Source organism: Drosophila navojoa, unplaced genomic scaffold, assembly GCF_054131105.1.
Source record: "Drosophila navojoa isolate 15081-1374.11 unplaced genomic scaffold, UAZ_NAV_1.0 NAV_Backbone_198, whole genome shotgun sequence".
In the NCBI taxonomy this organism is placed as follows: Eukaryota; Metazoa; Arthropoda; class Insecta; order Diptera; family Drosophilidae; genus Drosophila; species Drosophila navojoa.
Window position 1 is genome coordinate 18,184 of NW_028301781.1, and position 24,883 is coordinate 43,066.

Sequence of the window (24,883 nt, forward strand, 5' to 3'; positions counted from 1 at the left end):
TTACTTTTGCAATACTTGTAGTTTTTCTAGCAACTCATACTTTTTAGGGTCCTCTCCTTTTAAAATACGCCAGCGGTGTACTCCCGTTGGTGTTTTTGCATCTTCAGTAAGTGCTCTTATTCGAATTCGTTCTTGGTTCAGTGCTCGCTGTAAGCGTACTATTTCTTTCCTCATATCAGCAGTACTTTTAATTGCATGTTTTAAGCATTCACGTTCTGTATATATATTTGATATTTCTTTTTTTAAAAGTCGTATATCTTCAACACGTTGATTATATTGTGTGGTACCATTATCAAGAGCATTTTGTGCAATTTGCAATTTTTCCTTAATAACAACGATTTCGTCATTCCGGCGTACCATTTGAAGTCCAACTAAGTTTCGTTCTTTTCGCATTTCCTCCAGCTCATGTCCCATTTTCATAAATCGGAATTCATCATTTGAGATAGCTTTCGCTAACATTTCGTTTTTCTCCTTTATTTCTCTCAAATCTTTACGTAAGCTAGCAACCAAATTTTGTTTATTTTTTAACTCGGACTGTAATTCTTTAATGTTGTTATTGAGGTGTTCTATTTTTAAATTCAAAGAATTTATTTTAACTTCATTAGCACTTATTTCCGTAGTCAATTGTTGAGTTTGATGAGCTGATTCCTACATAAGAAATTCACAATTAATATATATTATATAATATAATATTAATATTATTACGTACCGCTTGAAGTATCCGAAAATTATCGCGTTCCTGCGTTGTATTTTCTAGGCCTCGTTGCAAAGTTATTTTTTCAGAGTGCAAAGACTCAAGCTGCTTTTTAAATTTATGTACTTCACGCCGTTTTTCGTACAACTTCTCTGTGAGATCATTTAACTGGTTGGTTTTTAAAGTGATTTGATCTGCATAAAACATAAAAGTTAGTATAGGGTTTAATAACAAACATATATGTATATCTAATTAAACAAGAATACTGTAATCGAGACTTAATATTTTGGAGAATAACAATTTAATATTGTAATTAGTCAAATGTGAAGGATTTACAATTCCTCATTGCTAGATCTGTTATAAAAATTATCTCAATTAGGGTAGTGTTTGAAAAACAACCGCCAAATCAGCTAAGCTTACATTTTCTAGAGCGAAGCCCGAATATATATTCCAATTCGAAAGTAAACAACAGCTGGACCTGGAGCCCATTAAAAATGGGAAAAAATCGCTAACTATAACGGTTTATCTCTTCAAATTTAGCATATAGATGCATAATATAAGAGAGAGTTCTCAGTGAGAGTGTACGGTCGTTTTCGTTTTCTGCTCCGCAAATTTGCCTGATTTTTTAATTAATCATTTTTATTAATTTGTTCACACAACTGCGGTCGGTTTGTTTAAATATTCCTGTGGAAGGTTTGATTCGTGGTTTGCTGTGTTTTCTTTTAAAATTGCTTTTTAATCTTGTTGAAGTTTGGTGCAGCGTCGTATTTACATTTAGTTTGCACTTTGCTATAGTCTTCTCTCGATTTCGGTCGTCGTTCTGTGCAAATAACTCTGTGTTTCTTTCGTTACGCTCTGTAACGGCTGTTTTTTTTGTTGACTATCTCTCTCAACATAATCTTTCGTTCTGCTCTTCAACGGCTGATTGTTGTTGGACTCGCTCTGTCAGCATATTTTAGTCTCTTTGTTTTTATACTCATTCACGAAGTGAATTAGTATATTGGTTTTGTGCAATGTCCGTCTTGCTGTCCGTCCGTCTGTCCGTCTGACCGTCTGTCCGTCTGTCCGTCCGTCCGTCTGTCCGTATGAACGCAGTTCATTTCGCCGCTATTGAAGCTAGAGACTTGAAATTTGGAACACATACTCGTGTATTACTCCGATTTATAAAAGTGTTAAAATTTTCCCGATCCGCCCACTAGGGGCGTGGCAAATCGGAAAATGCATTTTCCGATATACCAGAAATCATGTTAGTTGAAGAGCTAGAAATTTGAAGTTTGTTATGTAGACCCGCGTTGACCCCCCAAGTCCAAAAAGCTATGGTGGATATATCTACGCCAATTGGGGGCGTGGCAAATCAGATAAAAACTGTATCTCCTAAAGTTTAAAAGCTAGAACGTTGAAATTTCGCACGTGAGCTAATGCTATAATTCTATAATGACTGATGAAAAAAGTTTATGTCTACGCCTACTGGGGCGTGGCAAATCGGACCTGAAGATATAGTAATTTTTCAAATTTGGCTATCTTTTAGGCACTATTGATGCTAGATACTTGTAATTTGGTATATAAGCCAAGTCCAACAAGCTATGGTGGATATATGTCCGCCCAAAGGGGGCGTGGCAAACCGCAAAACTTTATATCTCCTACAGTTTAAGAGCTAGAAGCTTCAAATTTGGATAGTTGAGTTACTGGTAACCTCCTCTATCGATGCCCCAAAAATAATTGTCACGCCTTTTGTGGCATATCGAAAAATACCTTGTAATTTTCACATCTTTTGAACGTAAGCATTCAAATTTCGCATTTACGTTACCGTTAGCTCTTTCTAAGAACTGGCCAAAAATGAGGTGTCTACGGCCACAAGGGGCGTGGCAATCGGCATTTGTATTATCGAATTGCGACATTTATATGCTTGAGCTACCTACATATGTAAGTACATGTATATACAAATAGGCTTATTAGGCATTGATAACACGGAAGGAAACATTTTTATAAAATTTAAAAATAAAATTTATATATTTAACAAGAAAGAAAGCCCTAGTCGAGAATGCTCGACTACGAGATCCCCTGAACCCTACAATCAACTGATATTTCAATAATAGTTAGCACACACACACGCACACACACACACGCATACAAACACATGCACACACACACACACATATACAGGCGATTGCGCTTGGGTTGCGCTGCAGTGTTGGCAATATAATGAAAACTTATTTGTTGAATGATTTAATTTCTAGACGTACGATCGTAATGAAACTTTCAGAACGTAATCATAATGTTAAAATGTACGTGTATACCGAAGCTCAAGTCTCTAGTATTTGATATACAACTTTTACAAAGATGATGGTGAGGGGTGGATTTAGGGGTGGGGGTAAATTTTAACAAAAACCGAAATTGTATAAAATTCATCTTAATATACATTTTAAATTTGGAGACTCTATCTTAAAAGATGTAGGAGATGTAATTATTTAAGTGATCTTCGAAAAGGTTTTTTATCGATAAAAAAATATCGGAATGAGTTATCGTTTTTTAGTGATAAATTCGATATGCGCGCTGTATTTACGGACATTTTAAAAAAAAGTTAAAGTCTCTAGCTCTTATATCTTCTGAAATCGACGCGTTCATACATACGGACGGACGGACGGACAGACAGACGGACAGGGCCAAATCGACTCAGCTTGTCGCCCTGATCAAGAATATATATACTTTGTGGGGTCTGCCACGCCTCCTTCTGCCTGTTACATACTTTTAACAAAACCATTATACCCTGATTTCCCATTTTCAATGGGTTCAGGGTATAACAAGAGAAGACGTGTGAACTTAAGAGATTAATAAATAATAATAAGTAAGAAAACTCTAGTCGAGAGCGCTCGACTAGATACTACCCTGAACCAAACTAATAGAAAAGCACATTTAGTATGGTTCAAATTTCGATGTATTTAAAAATATAAATGAAATAGAAAACTCATTTAATTAAATATATAAACATTCTGAAACAATTAAAAAAAAGATTTACGACACGCTCTGGGTTTGAACCCGATACCTCGTGATGAAGCGCCGCGCTTTCTACCTTGACGCCACCCTTCTGTTCTGGTTTTCAATGTCAAAACTGAAATAGATTCACTGCTACAGCGCCATCTACCAAATCTAATAAAATTATACATATAGTATGGTTAAAATTTCAATTTCGATTTTTGAAAAAACATAAGAGAAATTTAATCAAATATATAAAAATTTTGAAGCGATTAAAAGAAAACTACAATACGCCCAGCAGGATTTGAGCCAGAGACCTCGCGATCGAGCGCCGCGCCCTCTACCACGACGCCACTCCTCTATTATTATTTGCAATGTCAAAACTGAAATAGATTCACTGATGCAACGCCATCTAGCAGAACTAAACGAAACTAACTGCTGATGTGATTCTAAGAATGTGCTAGAAGATGTTTGAATGTATGTGTGCACACGTATTGGAAAACTTCTGTTGCTGCAGCACGTGCGTTTGTTAATTAGCCAAACATTTTGTTATTTTTTAACGTCGATTGACTAAACCGAATTTAATGAAACTTTCAGCATATGATCTACATATTCTATTGAATATTTGGCATTTAAAAAAAACATGTCAAATCATTCACAATTAGCTATATTAGCATCTGACCTTCACTGGGGATTCTGGTGAATTTGGAGCCGGTATCCAAAATATAACAAAAATCGAAATTGTATAAAATGCATTGGAATATATTTTTAAAATTTGGAGACTATAGCTCTAAAAATGTAGGAGATATAAATTTATAACCTATTGCACTTGGGTTGCGCTGCAGTGTTGGCAATATTATGAGAACTTATTTGTTGAATAAATTTAATTTCTAGACGTACGATCGTAATGAAACTTTCAGAACGTAATCATAATGTTGAAATGTATGTGTATAGTAGTCTCTAGTATTTGATATACGATGATTTTACAAAGATGATGGTGAGGGGGTGGATTTAGGGGTGGGGGGTAAATTTTAACAAAAACCGAAATTGTATAAACTTCATCTTAATATACATTTTAAATTTGGAGACTCTATCTTGAAAGATGTAGGAGATATAATTATTTAAGTGATCTTCGATAAGGTTTTTTATCGATAAAAAAATATCGGAATGAGTTATCGTTTTTTAGTGATAAACTCGATATGCGCGTGATATATACGGACATTTAAAAAAAAAGTTGAAGTCTCTAGCTCTTATATCTTCTGAAATCGACGCGTTCATACATACGGACGGACGGACGGACGGAAGGACAGGGCCAAATCGACTCAGCTTGTCGCCCTGATCAAGAATATATATACTTTTTGTGGGGTCTGCCACGCCTCCTTCTGCCTGTTACATACTTTTAACAAAACCATTATACCCTGATTTCCCATTTTCAATGGGTTCAGGGTATAAAAAAATATAAAAGAAGCTAAAAAACCAAAATTTGCAATTTACAAAAAAGAGTTTTCCGCGGGATTTGAACTCGCACCCAAGCCATGTTTGTCAAAATAACAAAAACAAAATTTAGCCGGCACCTTTGCCGACAGCGCTACCGCGTACTGTCAAAAATGAGATTTTTTGGTATAACGCATTATAGAAAAGAAGAGCCAGAGTAGCGGATGATAAATTTGCATTTACATACATACACACATACAAATGAGCGCGTGCATAAGATAGGCTGGAATGCTTGATGCTACATATGCGTGCAGACTTATGTACATACGTATACATGCATATATGCGTACATACATATATGAGGGCTTGAGAAGAAACAAATTTAAACTTATAAAATTGTTCAATTAGAAAAAAGAATAAAATATCTATTTTATAAAAAACGAAATATGTATGAAAAAAAAACATAACCTTGATGGGGACTTGAACCTCCGCCACTGTAACATAACTTGCGACGCCTTTAGCGCCCACGCTATCGCCCTGCTTTACAAAGTGGTAGCTTAAAAACAATAAGCTAATAACAGAGCGTCATCTGACAAAACTACAGCTAGAAAATCCAGAAATCAATCGCAATTCTTAGAATGCTAAAAAGCGCGCTTTTGTAATGTAAGCAAACGCTAAAGAATCTGCAATAGGTGTGACCGAAAGCTATCAACGAAAATTACCATACATTTGTACTCAAAAAGTGCACGATCAATATAATAATTATCGATTACTCGATAAAAATTACCAAAAGCTACAATATAATCAAAAAGCATAATTGTTTTGTAATAATTTTTTTTAAAGCCAAATTAAATTAGATTTACAAAGGGACTGTGAATGAGTATTCCGCAGTCGGTAGCGCCCGACTGCAACGTTCTTACTTGTTATTTCTGTTGCTTTTCTTTAATTTCTACTTTGATCCCAATTGCCAATATTAGCTGCTGCAAAAAATCTTGTACCTTCAGGCAGGCAGTGGACTCTGCACAAGCGCAATTTGTCTATTCCTGGTTGTGCGATAATATGATGCATATTAAATGTGCTGGTCTTGTCCGATTTGTTTAGAAAGACAGATCAATTTTTCTAAAATGTACAGCGCTGTAAGGGCTCAGTTTTTAAAACTGAAAAAGATTTCTAAGCAGTTATTCAGTGATATGGCTGCTGCTGAAGAAATACTAACCCAGTTTAATTTCGAGAGTCCCCTATCTCATTTGGAGTCTTTATCGTTGTTGGTACCTCCCTCCATGCTAACTGAAAAAGATTTCTAAGCAGTTATCCAGTGATATGGCTGCTGCTGAAGAAATACTAACCCAGTATAATTTCGAGAGTCTCTCACCTCATTTGGAGTCTTTATCGTTGTTGGTACCTCCATCTGCACCAACACCGTCACCTAATTCGCTTGCCCCTCCCTCACCTTGCGCTTCAGTTTTGTCATCCGCTCCTAACTCGCTTGATCCTATATCACCTGTTCCTGAAGCTATTGGTTCTTCTGTCGAGGCTGCTATTGATACTCAGGTATCTTCTCAAATTGTTGTTCAAGCCATGAGTGTTAATAATTCAGCCACTCCCGGCATATCCTTATCTGTCGTCTCTTCTCGAAAGCAATCTAGGCTTTCATCTGATACGACCTGTGAGGCAGTATCTGCTTTTATAGCAAGCAAGACTTCGGCTAAGGATTTTATATCGAAGCATTATTTGCAGGTCCGCGTGAAATTGCCTCTTTTAAGAAAAACGTGCCGATAGAATATTTTAAAACCTTATGTGATCCAAACTTCTGGCCACCTCATGTGGTTTTTCATGAATTTAGACCTAAAAATCGAAACAGATCGACTCCCATTTCCGTAAATCTACCTTCGGTGCAATCGTCATCTAACACTGTACCAAAAAACTAAATTCTTTCCTATCTTCTTCTCAGCTGTCTCTGCTTTATCAAAATGTACGCGGCTTGAATTTTAAACTGAAAAGTCTATTCTTACACATTTTTAGTGTACAATATGATATTATTGCATTTACTGAAACGTGGCTAAGTAATAATATTCATAATAGTGAAATACTTTCAAATAATTTCACTATTTTTAGACTTGATCGTTCAATGCGCAGAGGGGGTGGAGTGCTAATTGCGGTTAAATCCAGTATCCTCTCTGATGTGTTTACCTTTTCGTCCCTTCATGATGCGGAGATTTTAGGGGTTAAATTAACTCTCCCATCGCGCTCACTGTTTATCACATGTTCTTATATCCCTCCCTCTTCTGATATACAAGTTTATGCTCATCACATTAATTGTATTAAAGAGGTTATGAGCATGTGAATGATACAGACTTGCTTCTTGTGTTGGGGGATTTTAACATTCCCAACACTTCTTGGTTAGCAACTTGTAATACAAATTACTTTATTCCGACAATTGATCACTATCTTTTTGATGAATTGTTTAACCTGTCTCTATTTCAGATTAACTCTATTTCTGATCATCTAAATCGCACACTTGATCTTGTGTTTACTAATCACGATTCGCTCTTCAATGTCGTGAGATCGACTCCTTTCTGTATACCTGAGGATATACATCACCCCACATTAGAAGTATTATTAGCTGTTGATAATCATCTCAATTATACTCCTTTGTCTTCTAATCCAAGTCGTTATCTTAAATGCGATTTTGTTTTGCTTAATGAATTAATTAATTCAACAGACTGGTCTATTTTATATGAGTCGAATGATATTAATTTGGCAGCATCGTTTTTTTACACTACCTTAAACTCTATTCTGGATGTTTGTGTCCCTCTCTGCCGTATTTCGTCAGTTTCAAATAAGCCACCATGATTTACCAAAACGTCAGTTTGCTCGAGATCCCAAGCAATTTTATTCATTTGTAAATTTGAAGCGTAAATCTTCTGGTTTGCCGTCTTCTTTTGTCCTTGGTGGTGATAAAACTTGCAATGACCAGGATTTCTCTGATCTATTTGCTGATTTTTCATTCCTATCATTCCGAAGTTATTTGAGAAAATTATAACATCGGCCTTGCAGCATTTTTGCAAATCATCATCATTCAACCATCTCAACATGGTTTTGTTCGAAATCGATCAACGTCCACTAATTTACTTGAATTTACTTCGCTTGTCAATGACAGTTTTTCTAAAAAAATGCAAACGGATGTTATTTATACTGACTTCAGTAAAGCATTTGACTCAGTACATCATCGCATACTAATTCTTAAGCTTGAACGCTTAAGATTTTCGCCTAGACTTGTATCTTTGATTTCATCCTATTTTATTGGTAGAACCCAAAAGTGTCCTGCTCAGAACAGCTATGGCTAAAGTTATCCCATTAGCCATTTGGGTCCATTACTCTTTTCCCTTTTCATTAATGACCTTCCTAGTTGTATCTCGTATTCTACTATATTTATGTATGCTGACGATGTAAAACTTTGCCTTCCATACTCCAGTGCAAATGGACATCATCACCTTCAAGATGACCTAAATGCATTTTAACTTCAAGATGGCAAACCAGCTGGACTTAAATTGCTCAAAGTTTAGTCGTACCGTTCCTCTAATTGTTGATTATAAAATTAGCAATATTTCTTTACGACGCATCCACACAATCAAAGATCTTGGTGTTTCCTTCGATTGTAAACTAAATTTTAATCTTCATATTTCTACCATCATTAATGAAGCCAAAGTGTGCTTGGCTTTATTAAACGTTGGTCCAAGGAATTTGAAGATCCTTTTATCACCAAGCGCTTATTTACTTCGCTTGTGCGTCCCATCTTAGAGTATTGCTCTGTTGTATGGTCTCCGCAGCATAAAACTGCAGCAGGATCGCATTGAATCGGTCCAAAAACAGATTCTTCTCTTTGACTTAAGGGATCTTCGATGGGACAGTAATTTACGATTACCGTCTTATCATAGTAGGCTCCAGCTTATTGATCTTCCATCGCTAACCAATCGCAGAACAATTTTAGGAATTGTTTTTCTGCATAAATTGATTAGTGGTGATATTGATTCGTCCTCTTTGTTGGGTCGTCTAAACTTTTTAGTTCCGTCCCGAACAACTTGACTTTATCGTCCGCTTCATTTACCGGTGTGCACTAGGGATTATTCTTTGCACAGTGCGTTTCATGTTCTTAGTGTTAATTTTAATAAATATTATCAGGTTTTTTCATTAGAGCTCTCTCTTTTCCAAAATTAAAAAGTTTACTATTAGCTTATCTTAGGGAAATCACTCACAATGCCCAGGCATAAGCATTGGTATAAATTTTCGTTGCCAATTATTATTTTATTATTATTTTTGTTTTTATTTTTTTATTTTAAGAATTATTTATTTTTAGTTAATAAATCTAATCTAATCTAATAAATCTTTAATATTTTTTTCTAAGTTTTCTTACTAACACTTCTTTTTATAGCATCATTAGTTACACTGACCATATTTGGCTGTGAGACGTGGGCATAGCTGGCCGGACTGGAAAATAAAATGTCCCCATCGGGTCGGTGTTACTATTGATATTATAACCTGTACTTTGTTTAGGCTTTTTTTTTTTTAATTTAATTTGACACTCGTTTTTGTCAATAGCTTTAAGAAATAAATATAATAAATAAATAAAATAGGTATATCAGGCTATAATGCTTAAATTAAGTTATAATATAATACAAAAATGTAAAGGTGTATGAAAAACCAGTTTATACCCTTTAAAATTATTTTAAAAAATAAAAAATAAAAATTTTTTTTTTTCATTTTACCTATAATATTCTTAATATTTTACATCTAATTTGATATTCAAATTGTATAGATCATGCCAATCTTCGTCTTCCTTTTAATTTTCCGGTTTCGCTCATATTATCCTATCGTTACTGAGGCGTAATTAAAGGACGCTCAATCAGAGCAAATATTCCAATCACTTAACTTGAAAATTTAATTATTTTGAAGAGTTTTGTCTTTTTTTAGACAAAAACAGTGTGGATCAGCTAGGTCTAATACATTCTGAATATCATCCGTGATGTTGTTAAATCTTTTGCTCTTTCGGACATGAGCACTTTTATAGTTTATATAAATTTTGTTGCGAGATTCTGTTGCGTTTTTGTCAAGAATACTAACAACTATCCATTAGATAGTATTCATGGATCAAAACTATGTGCACAGTTGGGACATAGAATACAAAGCATAGATAATCATTAATATTTCAATAAATGAGTGGACAACGCTCCAAATTTGTCTCTATTTACATATATGTATAAGGCTCAGAGGAGACAGCAAATAGAGTTTTCTTCTTGTCTTGCAAGATCAAAAGCAAGTTTTATCTTCACCTGAGTGTCAGTTTCATCATATCTAGCTATCTTATGGAGAACTCTCTTTCACGAAGAGCTCGGCTCTTTAAAGTTTCTCACAATTTTTCCCGTGAATGAATTGTTTATTTTTTTTTTTTTTTTTTAACATAGCATATTACAATGAATCCACCAGATATTCAAAAAACTGCTGTAATCACATCCATTGGATTGTTTGGTTTAACGGTAATGCTTTTCGGCCTAAAAAACGCAACTCAAACTTTCCAACGACATATGGATTCCATTTTCCGAGATGATGACCGCGTTTTTTGTTATATCGACAATATCCTTGTATTCTCATCCAGTCTCGAGGAACATGAAATTCATCAATCAGTATTCGAAAAACTTAAAAATTTCAACTTGTCGATTAACGCTTCTAAATGTGAATTTGGCAAATAAGAACTCACATTTTTGGGCTACAACATCACTGTTAATGGCCGACACCACCTAAAGACAGAGTAGAAACCATACAAAATTATCTACTATGAGCACCAACGCCTTCATACCCTTTCCACAAATAATATCGAAAACACATATGCATATTTTGTACGAGCTTGGCAAACGGTTTGAAGAGTTGAGTATACTCTTCACACAGAAGGGAAGACATGGGTTCTTACCGTGAAGAAATTTCAATTTTTGAGAGCTGCTGCCTGTGCTCACATGCATACACGCATATACACATTTGAGAGAGCGGAGAGCATCGAGAGAGAGAGAGCAAGGGAATCATTGAGCATAGAGGGATCTTTTCTTCAACCATCGACCATCTCGGTCGAGCGCATGAAGCAATATGATCGTGCTTTCATATATTTTCGTAGCCTAATGTCAAAAAAAAGTGTGCAAAACGCTTTGCACTACGTGTTCGGTCTATGTGTTGTCTGGTTAAAACTATAACGGAAAGACGAGCTGCCTTAAAAGCTAAGCATGTGGACATGCTGCTTTTTCTTAATCATAATTCTTGGACCTTGGTAAAAGACTACGACTAGCCATATATACCAAATCTCAAGTTTCTAGCATCAATAGTGCCTAGAATATAGCCAAATTTTAAAAATCACTATATCTTCAGGTCCGATTTGCCACGCCCCTAGTAGGCGTAGACATAAAATTTTTTCATCAGTAATTATAGAATTATAGCATTAGCTCACGTGCAAAATTTCAATGTTCTCGCTTTAGAGCTTTAGGAGATACAGTTTTATCTGATTTTCCACGCCCCCAATGGGCGTAGATATATCCACCATAGCTTTTTGGACTTGGGGGGTCAACGCGGATCTACATACTAAATTTCAACTTTATAGCTCTTCAACTAACATAATTTCTGGTAGATCGGAAAATGCATTTTCCGATTTGCCACGCCCCTAGTGGGCGAGAAAATTTTATAAATCGGAGTTATACACGAATATGTGTTCCAAATTTCAAGTCTCTAGCTTCAATAGCGGCGAAATGAACTGCGTTTATACGGACAGACGGACAGACGGACGGACGGACAGACGGACAGACGGACGGACAGCAAGACGGACATTGCACAAAACCAATATACTAATTCACTTTGTGAATGAGTATAATAATTCACTTCGTGAATGAGTATAACTAGCAGGCGATAATTACATAGAAACTGAAGGTTGCGGGAATGTGTTGATTAACTGGAAAAATAAAATGATCGAATTGGTTTTATATGTGAAAGAATTGCAATGCAATTTTATATCTGTGTCAAAAGCAAAGCAAAGCAAAAGAAAAAGGGTTAAAAGTAATTTTTGAAAAAAACAATTGGATGGTTGTAGAAAAACATAACGATTTGTTTTTATTTGAAAGTAGTATGAAAAATGTAGTTTCAGCTAATGTGAATGCAAATATAAATCAATTGGTGAAATGGCATGATCGTTTCGGTCATTTAAACTTTGATAGCCTAAATAAAATGATTAAACAGGGCATAGTCAATGGACTTACAGCTAGTGTGTGTAATACAAATAACTTTGTGCGCGAAACGTGTGCAAAAAGCAAAATTTGCATGAAGAAGTTTCCCAAAATGTCAGAAAATCGCTCGAAAGAATTAATAGCTTTAGTTCGTACAGACATTTGTTGTCCTATGCGTACGACATCACAAGGTGGAGCGCGTTATTTTGCAACATTTATTGACGATAAATCGCGTTATATGTCGGTGTACATACTAAAAAATAAAAGTGATGTGTTTGAGAAATTCAAGGACTTTAAAGGATTATCAATCAAACTGGAAAACGCATAAAGGCCATAAGAAGAGAAAACGGGCGTGAGTACCTGAGCGGTGCATTTGAAGAATTCTTATCGAGCCATGGTATAAAAAGACAACTAACTGTTCCCCACACTGAATGGTGTGGCGGAACGCGCCAACAGAACACTGGTGGAGATGGCGCGAAGTATGATGTTGCATGCTGGAGTTGATGAATCTTTTTGAGGGGCGAGGCGATAATGACGGCTGCGTATCTACGCAATAGGGCTGAAACCGCAGCTTTGATTGGCAAAACTCCATATGAGGATTGGTATGGGAAAAAACCGAGCGTTTCTCATCTTAGAGTGTTTGGTATGGAAGCCATTGTATTAAAATAAAAACCATAAAAACAAGTTTTCAGCAAAAGGCGAGCAGCATATACTGGTAGGTTACTCTGAAACCGCCAAAGCTTATCGTCTGTACAACCCTGTCAAAAGAAGCGTTGTGTTATCCCGAGATGTTGTGTTTTTAGAGGCTTCCAGACGAGGTGCAATGATGTTGACTGCGGCTAGGTAGATAAAACACGCTATCAATCGCTCATTGATTCGTTATTGTATTTGGCGTTGACTACACGGCCAGATATAATACACTCTGTGGCTAAGCTGGCGCAGAGAAATGCAGATCCGCACAAGGAGCATGAGGTTGCAGCCAAGCGGGTTGTAACGAGTTACGTTATCAAGCGCAGATGGTAGAATAGGAGGATTAGAGCAGTGCACGCGCTGGACCCGGCCAATGGGTCATCGGGAGAAGGGAAGGGGGTAAGAAGAGGGGAACTGCGACTCCTAGCGCTGCCAAAATATATTTATTAATACAAATCGCGTGCAACAGATTATCTTCGGCCACTTGCTTAGAAGAGAGAAAAGAAGAGAGAGAGATAGAACAGATTTAGACACACACAAACATACCTGTCCAAGCTGGGTCTCGCTGCGCAAGCAAATATGTGCCTGCTCAGCGAACGTCGGCCTTAGATATTAAGGCGACTGACCGTGCCCACCCTACCTTGGGAGCTGGCTACCTGCCTATATTGTCAGCGACCCCACTCCCAGTTTGGAGAGCTAAAAACCTATAGGAACGCGGCGCATGGCCCCAAAATAATGAAACTTAATTAAACTTCATTGGATTTAATCTTAACAAAATAATCATACATAGGTAAATAGTAGTTTTGGACATGAAGAATAAGTAAATATAAACAGACGAAAAAAAGCTTTTGGGGAGCTTTTTCTCTCAGCCTTAAACCAGCTGATCGAAATGGGGAATGGAGAAGTGGAATAGAGAGGTTAATAATTATGCATTAAGTTCTTTTTTTTTATGCAGCGGGTGTTAATAATGCTGACGGAGAGTAATAAAAAAAATAAATATGGAAATTGTTAAATATATAATATAAGCTGTGCTAACAAAAAAAAAAAAAATGCATATGCAACTACAAAAAAAAATATAATGCACAAAGGAGGTGGAGGAGGTGGAGGTTAAGCTTAATGACTAATATTATTTTTAAATTATGACACTATTTAATTATTATTTTGTTCATAGTGAAAAAGATAAACTCTGTGCCTATAATGCAAATTAACACATCAATATTCGCCAAAAGTTGGCCTTTTTAAATCAAATAGGCAATGATTATTTTATGATTATTGTGCAACAGGTGCAGGTGCGGAGACATAAGATGCGGTATTCTACAGCACTGCTTAAATGTGTTTGTGCGCCGATGCAGCCATCCAAATATTTAATTGTGCGCAGAGGCTGCCATCTAAATAGCGCGATGAGATATTCAGTATGCGCGGATGCACGTCGGAAAAAAAAAGAATTAAAATTTTTGCTGGGTGCCAAACCTGCAAAGAGGTTTGTGCGAAATGATGTTAGGCATATATTCTGACTTATGGAAATGCCACTCCTTCTTCTTACCGAATTCATTAGTTTGGCACTTGCACAAACGAAATAGTACTTTAAATAAAAAATTTAACTTTAATATTAAGTTTTCACTATTTCACAGTGTGATTTTTGCACAACCTTTTCAGTCGGTGGTTCAGATTGGAAAAAGAAAGAGGAAAATATGGCCGATCCCATGAAGCGGCAAGTCATCGCTTGGGAACAGTTTTTTTGTGGCCTAGGTGAGAGTGACAATTTCTCCTGTTTTTAATCCAGATTTGGGATTGCCACATCCGTGATCGCGTGATCAACTTTTCCAAGCCACTCCAAGCTCAGCGGATTGCCTACTTTTAGGCTGCTTCTTTTTTTCTATTCCAGCGCCACTACAAGACCCCCCTACCAAAATCACACTATAGGGTGATTCGCGCTGGACTCTGCGATTATTGTTTTAGGTCTTTTGCATGGTATTTACCAATCAAGCGACCCTGCAAATCTTCAATTTCATAATAACTATTGCCAAGTTTTTTCTTAATTCTTGCCTTTACGAAGTTCGGAGCTAGTTTCGCATTGCAGCCCCGTACAAAGTTACTTTGTTGAAAATTACGCCTGTAAACTTCCTGACCTACCACAAATGAAACATCACGACAGCGCATATTATAGATATTCTCGTTTCGATTACGTTGTTGTTGCATGCAATCCTTTGCCCTGTCGCGTATAAGATCAAATGAATCTTCACGATTAAATCGAATAGCGCGATCTTCTAAGAAGTTTAAATTACGTAGCAGTTTGTACGTGGATGCATTGGTGACCATATTTTGGCCAAAGGCAATTCGATAAGGGCTCGTGCCCTTGTGTCAGAGACTATAGTTTCGGGAACTCCGAAGCAATGAAACAAATCCTGCTCTAAATAGTCTGTGATGGCGTCGGCAGTCAAATTTTTTTACGGGTTTCAAAAAAGGAAATTTCGACAGATGGTCTAAAACAACAAATACTCCTACGTGCCCGGAACGGCTTCGTGGATATGGACCCAGAAAGTCAACATAAAGCTTTTGGAACACTCGTTGCGTTGTGCCTGATTTTCCTAAGGGTGGACGTAGTGTATAATTTGGGTGCTTGTTGCACTTGCAACTCTCGCAATTATTAACGAATTTTTTTACATCTACTGCCATTTTTGGCCAATAAAGATATCGGCGTAGCTTATCTAGCATTTTGATTATGCCTGGATGAGAAGCTAGTGGAGGCTCGTGGGCCTTCTTAAGGACTTCTGGAACCAGCGATTGGGGAACCCAAAGTTTCCAACAGAAATCATCGACTACTTTTTCACCCGACGCGTGATCGGCTCTCCGATATATATAATCGTCAACTACCTTTACATCTGGTGATCTAGATTGATTGGCTAATATTTTGGCTTTGAGTTCTAGATAGTCAGATGTCTTAAAAATGAACCGAGTCCAGATCCACTAGACAATCGGCTGAAATTGCAGACACATCCTCTGTGTACACTCGCGATAAAGCATCTGGTACAATGTTTTGACTGCCTTTTCTATGGACTATTTTAAAATCATAGCCCTGAAGTTTTAAAGCCCACCTTGCTAACCGAGAACTCAAGTCAGTTTGTGACATGAGCCATTTTAGAGAAGCATGATCTGTGACTACAGAAAATTCTTGTCCGTCAACGTAAGCCCTAAATTTTTTTATCGTTAAAATAGCTGCCAGACATTCTTTTTCCGTTACGGAATAATTCCTTTGACAACGGTTAAGTTTTCGAGACATAAAAGCCACCGGTACCTCTTCATTATTGTCTGTTACCTGGACTAACACAGCACCAACACCTGTATGGCTGGCATCGCAGTGTATAGAGAATGGTCTGTCAAAATTTGGACTATGCAAAACTGGAGCCGTACTAAGCTTCTCCTTGAGTTCTTCGAACGCTTTTTGAGCTGATTCACCCCATACAAATTTTTGTTTATGTTTCAGCGTGTCTGTTATGGGGGATGCAATGGTGGCATAGTTCTGAATAAATTTATTATACCATCCCGTCATACCTAAAAACCGCCTAACTTGTTTGACTGACCTCGGGACTGGGAATTCTGTAATAGATACAATTTTATCAGGGTCTGTGCTAACTGTGCCATTGCCAATCACATGACCTGAATATATTACTTTTCTCGATATTGATGGTCAAACCTGCTGTTTTTATGTGATTTGCCAACTCTTTTAGGACATTTAGATGCCGTTCGAAAGTATCCGATACTACCAACAAGTCATCTAAATAGATAAAAACTTCGCGACGCAGATTAGTGGGTATTATTTTATCCATCAACTTGGACATTGTCTGTGGAGCATTACAAAGCCCAAAAGGCATAACAGTGTATTGATACAACGGCCTACCAGGTACGCTAAATGCGGTTTTATCGCGTGACTTCGGCTCTAGTGGAATTTGCCAAAAAGCATCTTTTAAGTCTAAGCTGGTTATGAATTCAGCTTTTGGTAACCTACTAAGAATACCATCAATGAACGGCATAGGATATGCATCCTTAATGGTAACCGCATTAACACGCCTGCTATCTAAACACAAACGAACCTTTCCCGGTTTGCGAACTAACACAACTGGAGAAGACCAAGCGCTTTGTGACTCCTCTATCACGCCTAATTTAAGCATTCTGTCCAGCTCTTCATACATTAACTTTTCTACTGCTGGTGAAACTGGATAATGACGTTGGTTAATTGGAGCGGCTCCGGCGACTTTAATCTCATGCGAAAGAAGAGTTGTTCGTCCCAAGCCCAGTTTAGCAAATGAAGGGAACATGTTAACGTGTTGCAGCAGCAATTGATGCTGCGTGACTGTAAGTGGCTTTAGGTTGCGATCCTCTAAAGAAGACAAATTATTAACTGTGGGCACCACCTCCAGTGGAAGAAGATTAAATTGGGTCCAAAAATCTATCCCTAAATATAAATCTTGAGATAAGGAGGGTACTATATAAAATGTCAACATTCTAGCTTCATTTTTAAATTTGATTTCTGTAGTGATTTTGCCTATTATATTCTGCGCCTTGCCATCTGCAGTACGTATAGCTGAATTTAGAGGCTTAAATACAATATTTGAATTAAGAGCATGATTACAAAATTCACCACCAATACAGCCTATGGAAGCGCCTGTGTCCATTAGGCCAGTAATACTCTTTCCTAATAAACTAACATTTGCATATGGCCTAATATCTTGAGCGTTTGCTATCACAGCTAACATTGGCTGCTTCTGCTCTATCTTATGACGTGTTTTTGCTGAGATGCGACGTAGTTGAGAGCGAGATTTGGAGTTTATTTGTGTGTGTATTGTTTCGGAATGGGCATCATAAAGTTGTGAGGTCGTAATTGGGTCGTTGGTATAGTCAACGGATTGAAAATCTATGTGTTGGTTGATGTCGACTTCATTTGTTTGCGTGCACTGGTCGACTGGTGCACTGGTGCACGGGCTGACGAGTTTTTTGAATGCTTGTTGCATTTCATGCACGAGGGCTTATACGTGTCGGGTATGCCACAACCATAACAAAATACTCGACGTTCAGCAGTACAATCTTGGTACCTGTGCCCTGTTGCATTACAGTTCCAGCACAGTAAATTTACTGCTGATACTTCTGGATTATCTACGTCCTCATCCGAAGACTCGTGCTCTATTGCCATTCCATTTACTGAGCGACGTGGCATAGGTATAGGATGCGGCCGAGAAACTAATGGCTTGCCAATCGTTTGAAAGAAAATTTCGCGTGTGCGTACCAAATGTCGCAACTGAGCAACTCTTTCAATTCTCTCATAAAGAAGTTCATGCTGAATTTCAGGGAGCAAATTATTACGGAGAATTTGGAGTAGAGTTAACTCACGCAAGGGACTCGAAAGTTTGTCCGCAAGTGATACGATGGCCTCATGGAACTCATCGAAGGGTTCGCCTATCTTTTGCTTACGCCTATCGATAGCAGCTCGGATATGAAGGTCAGTTCTATCATCATTAAATTGCACTCTAAGTGCAAAACAAAGTTCTTGCCAGCGAATCCCCGGCACACTTTTGTGATAGCGCCAGAACCAATCACTCGCACTACCATCAAAGAGGTTGCTAAAGTATTTAGACAACAGCTCAAAATTGCCTTCTAGCGTCTGATGCGTTAGAGCTTCAGTTTGATATATGAAATCTTCTACTGACAAGGCCGTTTTGACATTGAAACGAACCTTCCAATTTGAAATAATTTGGCTGATGCGATCTGGTCGCAAATCCGTTCCTAATGACGTGAATCTATTGTTTGAATGGGTGCCAGACACAGTTGAGGCTGGTTGAAACTCTTGTTGGCCGAAATTGCTGGTATTATGTTGCACTGGCAGTATAGGACTGCGACTTGTATGCGGCTCTGCGGATGATGAAAGCAGTTTCTGGAAGCCACTCTCTATCACCTGCGACAACGTCTCACTTTGCTTCAAAGAAATCTGAGCTATCAACTCTGTTTGCCGAAGTGAGGCGGCAGAAATGGCGTCAGCTATTATTGTAGCCAAGTCTGGAGTAAGAGGGGGCGCTGAAGAAACCAAGGCTGGTGACGAAATATCGCCTTCAGACATATTGGAGGTGGCTGTCTTTCTTGCCTGGGATCTAGTTATAGTTGCTACATTCGACCCTGACGGCTTATCCATTAAAGATTCTGTACTGACGGCAACACTCAGTAATCGCAGCGACTGTTTACACACTGGACAGACTGTCTTATTAGCTATCTTGGTGTTAAAACACGATTGATGAAAGGTATGGCCACAACTTGTTTTAAATATCTGGCTTTCATTAATAATAGATTCTGTACAAATAAAACAGTTTATGATAGGCTCATCAGGCAGGGATAAATTTTCGCTACTACGCGTTAAAAGCATTTTCGAATCGATATAATTTGCAACTATTTTGCAAGGAAATGGCAAGTAAGTCAAAAAAACTTAACTGAATATTAACTAGTAGGAATAATAAAGAATAATATAATTCAGTTAAACTAACTAAAAAAATAAAAAAAAATAAAAAGAAAAGGAACGCAATAAATCAACTAATTGATATATAAATGAAAAAAAAACTGAAGAAAGCAAACAAAATTAAATCCGCAAAACAGTAACTGCAAAAAAAATAAAATAATAAGTAAACCCAATTCAAAAGAATATTTCAATTACATACGATTTTGGGGTACCATGCGAACACATCCAATATATAAATTTAGACGGGTACAAAGGTGCTAAGAAAGTAGAAAATTTTAGTAAAGAGTACAAAACGAAACAGAAGCAAAAATGACATAAACCATATTCATGACTAAAATTATAGTCATTAAGGCGGCGATACCACAATTTCATTGCGCGGAGGATAATAGATCGTGTCCATTGAAATCCACATCCAGCTACAAGAATATGTAATATTAGGAACGCACGTGCTATTTAATAAACTGGATTACATAATTGCTTTTGAAAGTGAACCGAGACAAATCGAAGAGATAAAATAAGTCAGCTGATAATGACTTGAATCGATTGTTGTCGGGGCTGCCGGACTGTCTAGCCCCACGTTGGGCGCCAAATAAATATATGATTTTAAAATTAATTCTGTAACGAGTTACGTTATCAAGCGCAGATGGTAGAATAGGAGGATTAGAGCAGTGCACGCGCTGGATCCGGCCATCGGGAGAAGGAAAGGGGGTAAGAAGAGGGGAACTGCGACTCCTAGCGCTGCTAAAATATATTTATTAATAGAAATCGCGTGCGAACGATTATCTTCGGCCACTTACTTAGAAGAGAGAAAAGAAGAGAGAGAGAGATAGAACAGATTTAGACACACACAAACATACCTGTCCAAGCAGGTGTTAAGCCATCTAAATAGCGCGATGAGATATTCAGTATGCGCGGATGCACGTCGGCAAAAAAAAGAATTAAAATTGTTGCTGGGTGCCAAACCTGCAAAGAGGGTTGTGCGAAATGATGTTAGGCATATATTCTGACTTATGGAAATGCCACTCCTTCTTCTTACCGAATTCATTAGTTTGGCACTTGCACAAAAGAAATAATACCTTAAGTTTTCACTATTTCACAGTGTGATTTTTGCACAACCTTTTCAGTCGGTGGTTCAGATTGGAAAAAGAAAGTGGAAAATAGGGCCGATCCCATGAAGCGGCAAGTCATCGCTTGGGAACAGTTTTTTATGGCCTAGGTGAGAGTGACAATTTCTCCTGTTATTAATCCAGATTTGGGTTTACCACATCCGTGATCGCGTGATCAACTTTTCCAAGCCACTCCAAGCTCAGCGGATTGCCTACTTTTAGGCTGCTTCTTTTTTTCTATTCCAGCGCCACTAAAGGGTATCGATATATCTAAAAGGTACCTCAGATTTGAGACTACACTATAACAAAACGGGTGTGCCTATCCACTGTTTTGTTGATGCAGACTGGGCTGGCGACAGTGACGCACGGAAGTCATTTACGGGTTGGTCATTCAACCTTGCTGGAGCAGCAGTCTCTTGGGGAGTCAAAGAAGCAGAATTTAGTCGCTCTCAGTAGCACAGAGGCCGAGTATGTGGCACTTTCTACGGCAGCCAAGGAGGCGGTATACCTTAGAAAATTGATCAACGAAATGGAGCTCGGGCCAATCGCAAAGATGCTGATTTATAGCGATAATCAGAGCGCACAATGCCTTGCTAAAGATGCAAAATTTCATTCGCGTAGCAAGCATATTGAAATAAAGTACCATTTTGTAAGGGAAATGTACAAAAATAATGTAATAGATATAAAGTACATTCCCACAGATGAAATGATATCAGATGTATTAACGAATAATTTATGTAAAGTTAAACATGAGAAATTTACAGGAATGTTAGGGTCAAAATGATACATTTTTGTAAAGTAGACATCGCGTTGAGAAGGAGTGATAAAATTATGTATGTAAACAACGCTGAATGTCTATCGCTTTTGCTAACATTATTCTCATGTTAGGTTCTGTTAATTGTAACGGACATTCTTTCGTTTATGCTTTAAGTCCATATTCGGCTGCCTGCGCTGCAGCGTATATGCTTATGTATTTTTTAGTCTCTAATAAACCTCTGAATCGAATAAGTTTAGATAAAGTAGTGGATGGCTTTGTGAAGCCATCTGGAGCAGAACTTATCAACATTCAAAATCAAAGTGACGAGGAAGAAAATTTGGAGAATTTTTTTGTGCTTTGACAATAGTTTAGTTGTGGCAAGATTTAGGTGCCGGTAGGTCTTCCCTTTGTTCCAAATGTATATTATCGGAAAAAATATTATGAAATGGAAAAGATCTTCAGAAGACTATAGTCGAGACTGCTCAACTAGGAGTTACCCTGACCCCCCAATCTGATATTTTAGTCACTCTGCACCTCTTTTAGGCACACATATATACACAGGCACGTATTAGAAAGCGCTCTGCTAACTGCGCAGTGAGCAGCTACTGCTCATGGGCTGCGCTGCATTGTGGGCAGTATCATACGAATTTATTTGTTGAATAATTTAATTTCTAGACGTACAATCTAATGAAGCTTTCAGAACGTAATCATAATGTTCAAATTTGTGTACATTCCAAAGCACAAGTCTCTAGTATTTGAAATGCGTCTTTTACAAATTGGGGGCTAAGGGGACGTGGTATCCAAAATCTGTTGATTACAAAATGTTTGTATTCATATATATATACATATATCCAGTAGTTTCCGGGAGACATGAACTTTCTCGTGTGCCTACCTCAACTTAGAATTAGTTGAATCTTAGGGTTCGAATTGAAGAGGCGCAAAAACTTTATACCCTGATTTCCCATTTGAAATGGGTTTTGAGTATAACAAGTAGAAAGACTCTAGTAGATACTGCTCGACCAGGAGATACTCTGAACCCTCCAGTCTGATATTCCAATCACTCTGCACTTTTTTAGGCACATATACATACACACGCACGTATTAGAACGAGCTCTGCTAACTGCGCTTGGGCTGCGCTGCAGTGTGGCCAATATTATGAGAATTTATTTGTTGAATAATTTATTTGTTGCTTACTGTGCAGTTAGCAGAGCGCCTTTTTATACGTGCGTACGAATGCAAGTGTACAGAATGATTAGAATATCAGATTGGAGGGTTCAGGGTATCTCCTGGTCGAGCAGTATCGACTAGAGTCTTCTTACTTTTTTTTTTAAGATTTTTTAATGTCTTTATGAATTACGCGGTCTCTATTATTTATTTTTACTGTATTTCCTAAATCTTCTTTGACTACTTGTTTTTATACTCATTCACGAAGTGAATTAGTATATTGGTTTTGTGCAATGTCCGTCTTGCTGTCCGTCCGTCTGTCCGTCTGTCCCTCCGTCCGTCTGTCCGTATGAACGCAGTTCATTTCGCCGCTATTGAAGCTAGAGACTTGAAATTTGGAACACATACTCGTGTATAACTCCGATTTATAAAGTGTTAAAATTTTCCCGATCCGCCCACTGGGGGCGTGGCAAATCGGAAAATGCATTTTCCGATATACCGATACGTGAGCTAATGCTATAATTCTATAATGACTGATGAAAAAAATGTATGTCTACGCCTACCAGGGGCGTGGCAAATCGGACCTGAAGATATAGTAATTTTTCAAATTTGGCACTATTGATGCTAGAGACTTGAATTTTGGTATTTATACGCGAGTTGACCTCCCAAGTCCAACAAGCTATAGTTTAAATATATATCTTCTACAGTTTAAGAGCTAGAAGCTTCAAATTTGGATAGTTGAGTTACTAGTAACCTCCTCTCTCGATGCCCCAAAAATAATTGCCACGCCTTTTTGAGGGCGTGGCATATCGAAAAATACCCTGTAATTTTCACATTTTTTGAGCGTAAGCATTCAAATTTCGCATTTACGTTACCGTTAGCTCTTTCTAAGAACTGGCCAAAAATGAGGTGTCTACGGCCACGTGGCAATCGGCATTTGTATTATCAAATTGCGACATTTATATGCTTGACTATCTATGTAAGTACATGTATATACAAATAGGCTTAATAAGCATTGATAACACGGAAGGAAACATTTTTATAAAATTTAAAAATAAAATTTAAATATTTAAAAAATATAAAAGAAGCTAAAATAACAAAATTTGAAATTTACAAAAAAGAGTTTTCCGTGGGATTTGAACTCGCACCCAAGTCATGTTTGTCAAAAGAACAAAAACAAATTGAACCGGCGCCTTTGCTGACAGCGCCACCACCTACTGTCAACGAATGTAATTAAAATGAAATCCAAAAATAAGATTCTTGTTATGAGAGTAGCGGATGGTAAATTCAAGAACAAAGCAAAACAAATCAGTCTCATTTCAACGCTAGAGTATGCATTTATGTGTACATACATACACACATACAAATACATGCATGAATGCGTACATACATATATGAGGGCTATTTAAAAAGAACCAAATTTAAACTTATAAAATTTTTCAATTAGAAAAAAGAATAAAATAAGTATCTATTTTATAAAAATCGAAATATGTATGAAAAAAACAAACAACATTAAACATAACTTGCGACGCATCTATCACCCACGCTATCGTTTTGCTTGACAATCTGGTAGCTAAAATACAATAAGCTAATAACAGAGCGTCATCTGACAAAACTACAATAACAGCTAGAAAATCCAGAAATCAATCGCAATTCTTAGAATGCTAAAAAGCGCGCTTTTGTAATGTAAGCAAACGCTTAAGAATCTGCAATAGGTGTGACCGAAAGCATTGTTTTTTAAAGCCAAATTAAATTTGAAATAAGAATAAATGCCCCTTTGTAAACATAGCATCATGTATACGGACTGTGAATGAGTATTCCGCAGTCGGTAGCGCCCGACTGCAACGTTCTTACTTGTTTTGTAATGGTATTCTAGCATTTTGGATTGAGCTGATTCTAGTTTTTCGGGCAAAACGTCCTTCCAAAAGGAATTTGGTCCGTCGATGGCCCAGTGTATAATATATTTCTTGAATGTAGACAGCAACTTGCGGTCTCTCTAAAAACGAAGTGCTGGCACCGGTGTTCAATTTCGTACTACATTTATTGAGTTTTAACAGCAACGCAAGCGCAGCTTGCACAGCAGAGAGCTCATCTAAGCGCGAGCAGCGGGAGAGGGATTGTATGGTGAGCGACACTCCCGTGCTGGCGCGTACAACAACAACTACTTTACAGTGGTTTCATTTCCATTCTTAACCTATACAATTTTAATAATTCAATTCTTCATTATCTTTTTTCTAATTCTATATACTAAAGAGGGCATATCCAAATGTCAAAACATCGGCCGCGTTGAAAGGCCGCAGGGCTTCAATA

The 24,883-nt window shown here is 37.5% G+C and overlaps 2 protein-coding genes across 2 annotated transcripts; both read right to left on the reverse strand.

Moving 5' to 3' along the window:
• Positions 1-911, reverse strand: LOC108658449 (cilia- and flagella-associated protein 58-like). The gene is made up of 2 exons (XM_018111116.2): positions 710-911; positions 1-648 (listed from the first exon to the last, which is right to left on the reverse strand). Exons 1-2 carry the CDS (start codon positions 899-901, stop codon positions 1-3), a joined length of 840 nt encoding a protein of 279 aa, XP_017966605.1. The 5' UTR covers positions 902-911.
• Positions 912-16,718: 15,807 nt separating this feature from the next.
• LOC149090443 (uncharacterized) lies at positions 16,719-19,156 on the reverse strand. Its single transcript, XM_089265217.1, has one exon. It carries the CDS (start codon positions 19,154-19,156, stop codon positions 17,960-17,962), a length of 1,197 nt encoding a protein of 398 aa, XP_089121343.1. The 3' UTR covers positions 16,719-17,959.
• Between the last annotated feature and the right edge of the window lie 5,727 nt (positions 19,157-24,883).

Excerpts from the sequence above, each read along its gene's own strand:
- LOC108658449 (XM_018111116.2), bottom strand. The coding sequence starts at position 901 with ATGTTTTATGCAGATCAAATCACTTTAAAAACCAACCAGTTAAATGAT. Across the intron at positions 649-709 it reads ATTTTCGGATACTTCAAGCG|GAATCAGCTCATCAAACTCA; the intron begins GTACGTAATAAT and ends TTTCTTATGTAG.
- LOC149090443 (XM_089265217.1), bottom strand. The coding sequence starts at position 19,156 with ATGTCTGAAGGCGATATTTCGTCACCAGCCTTGGTTTCTTCAGCGCCC.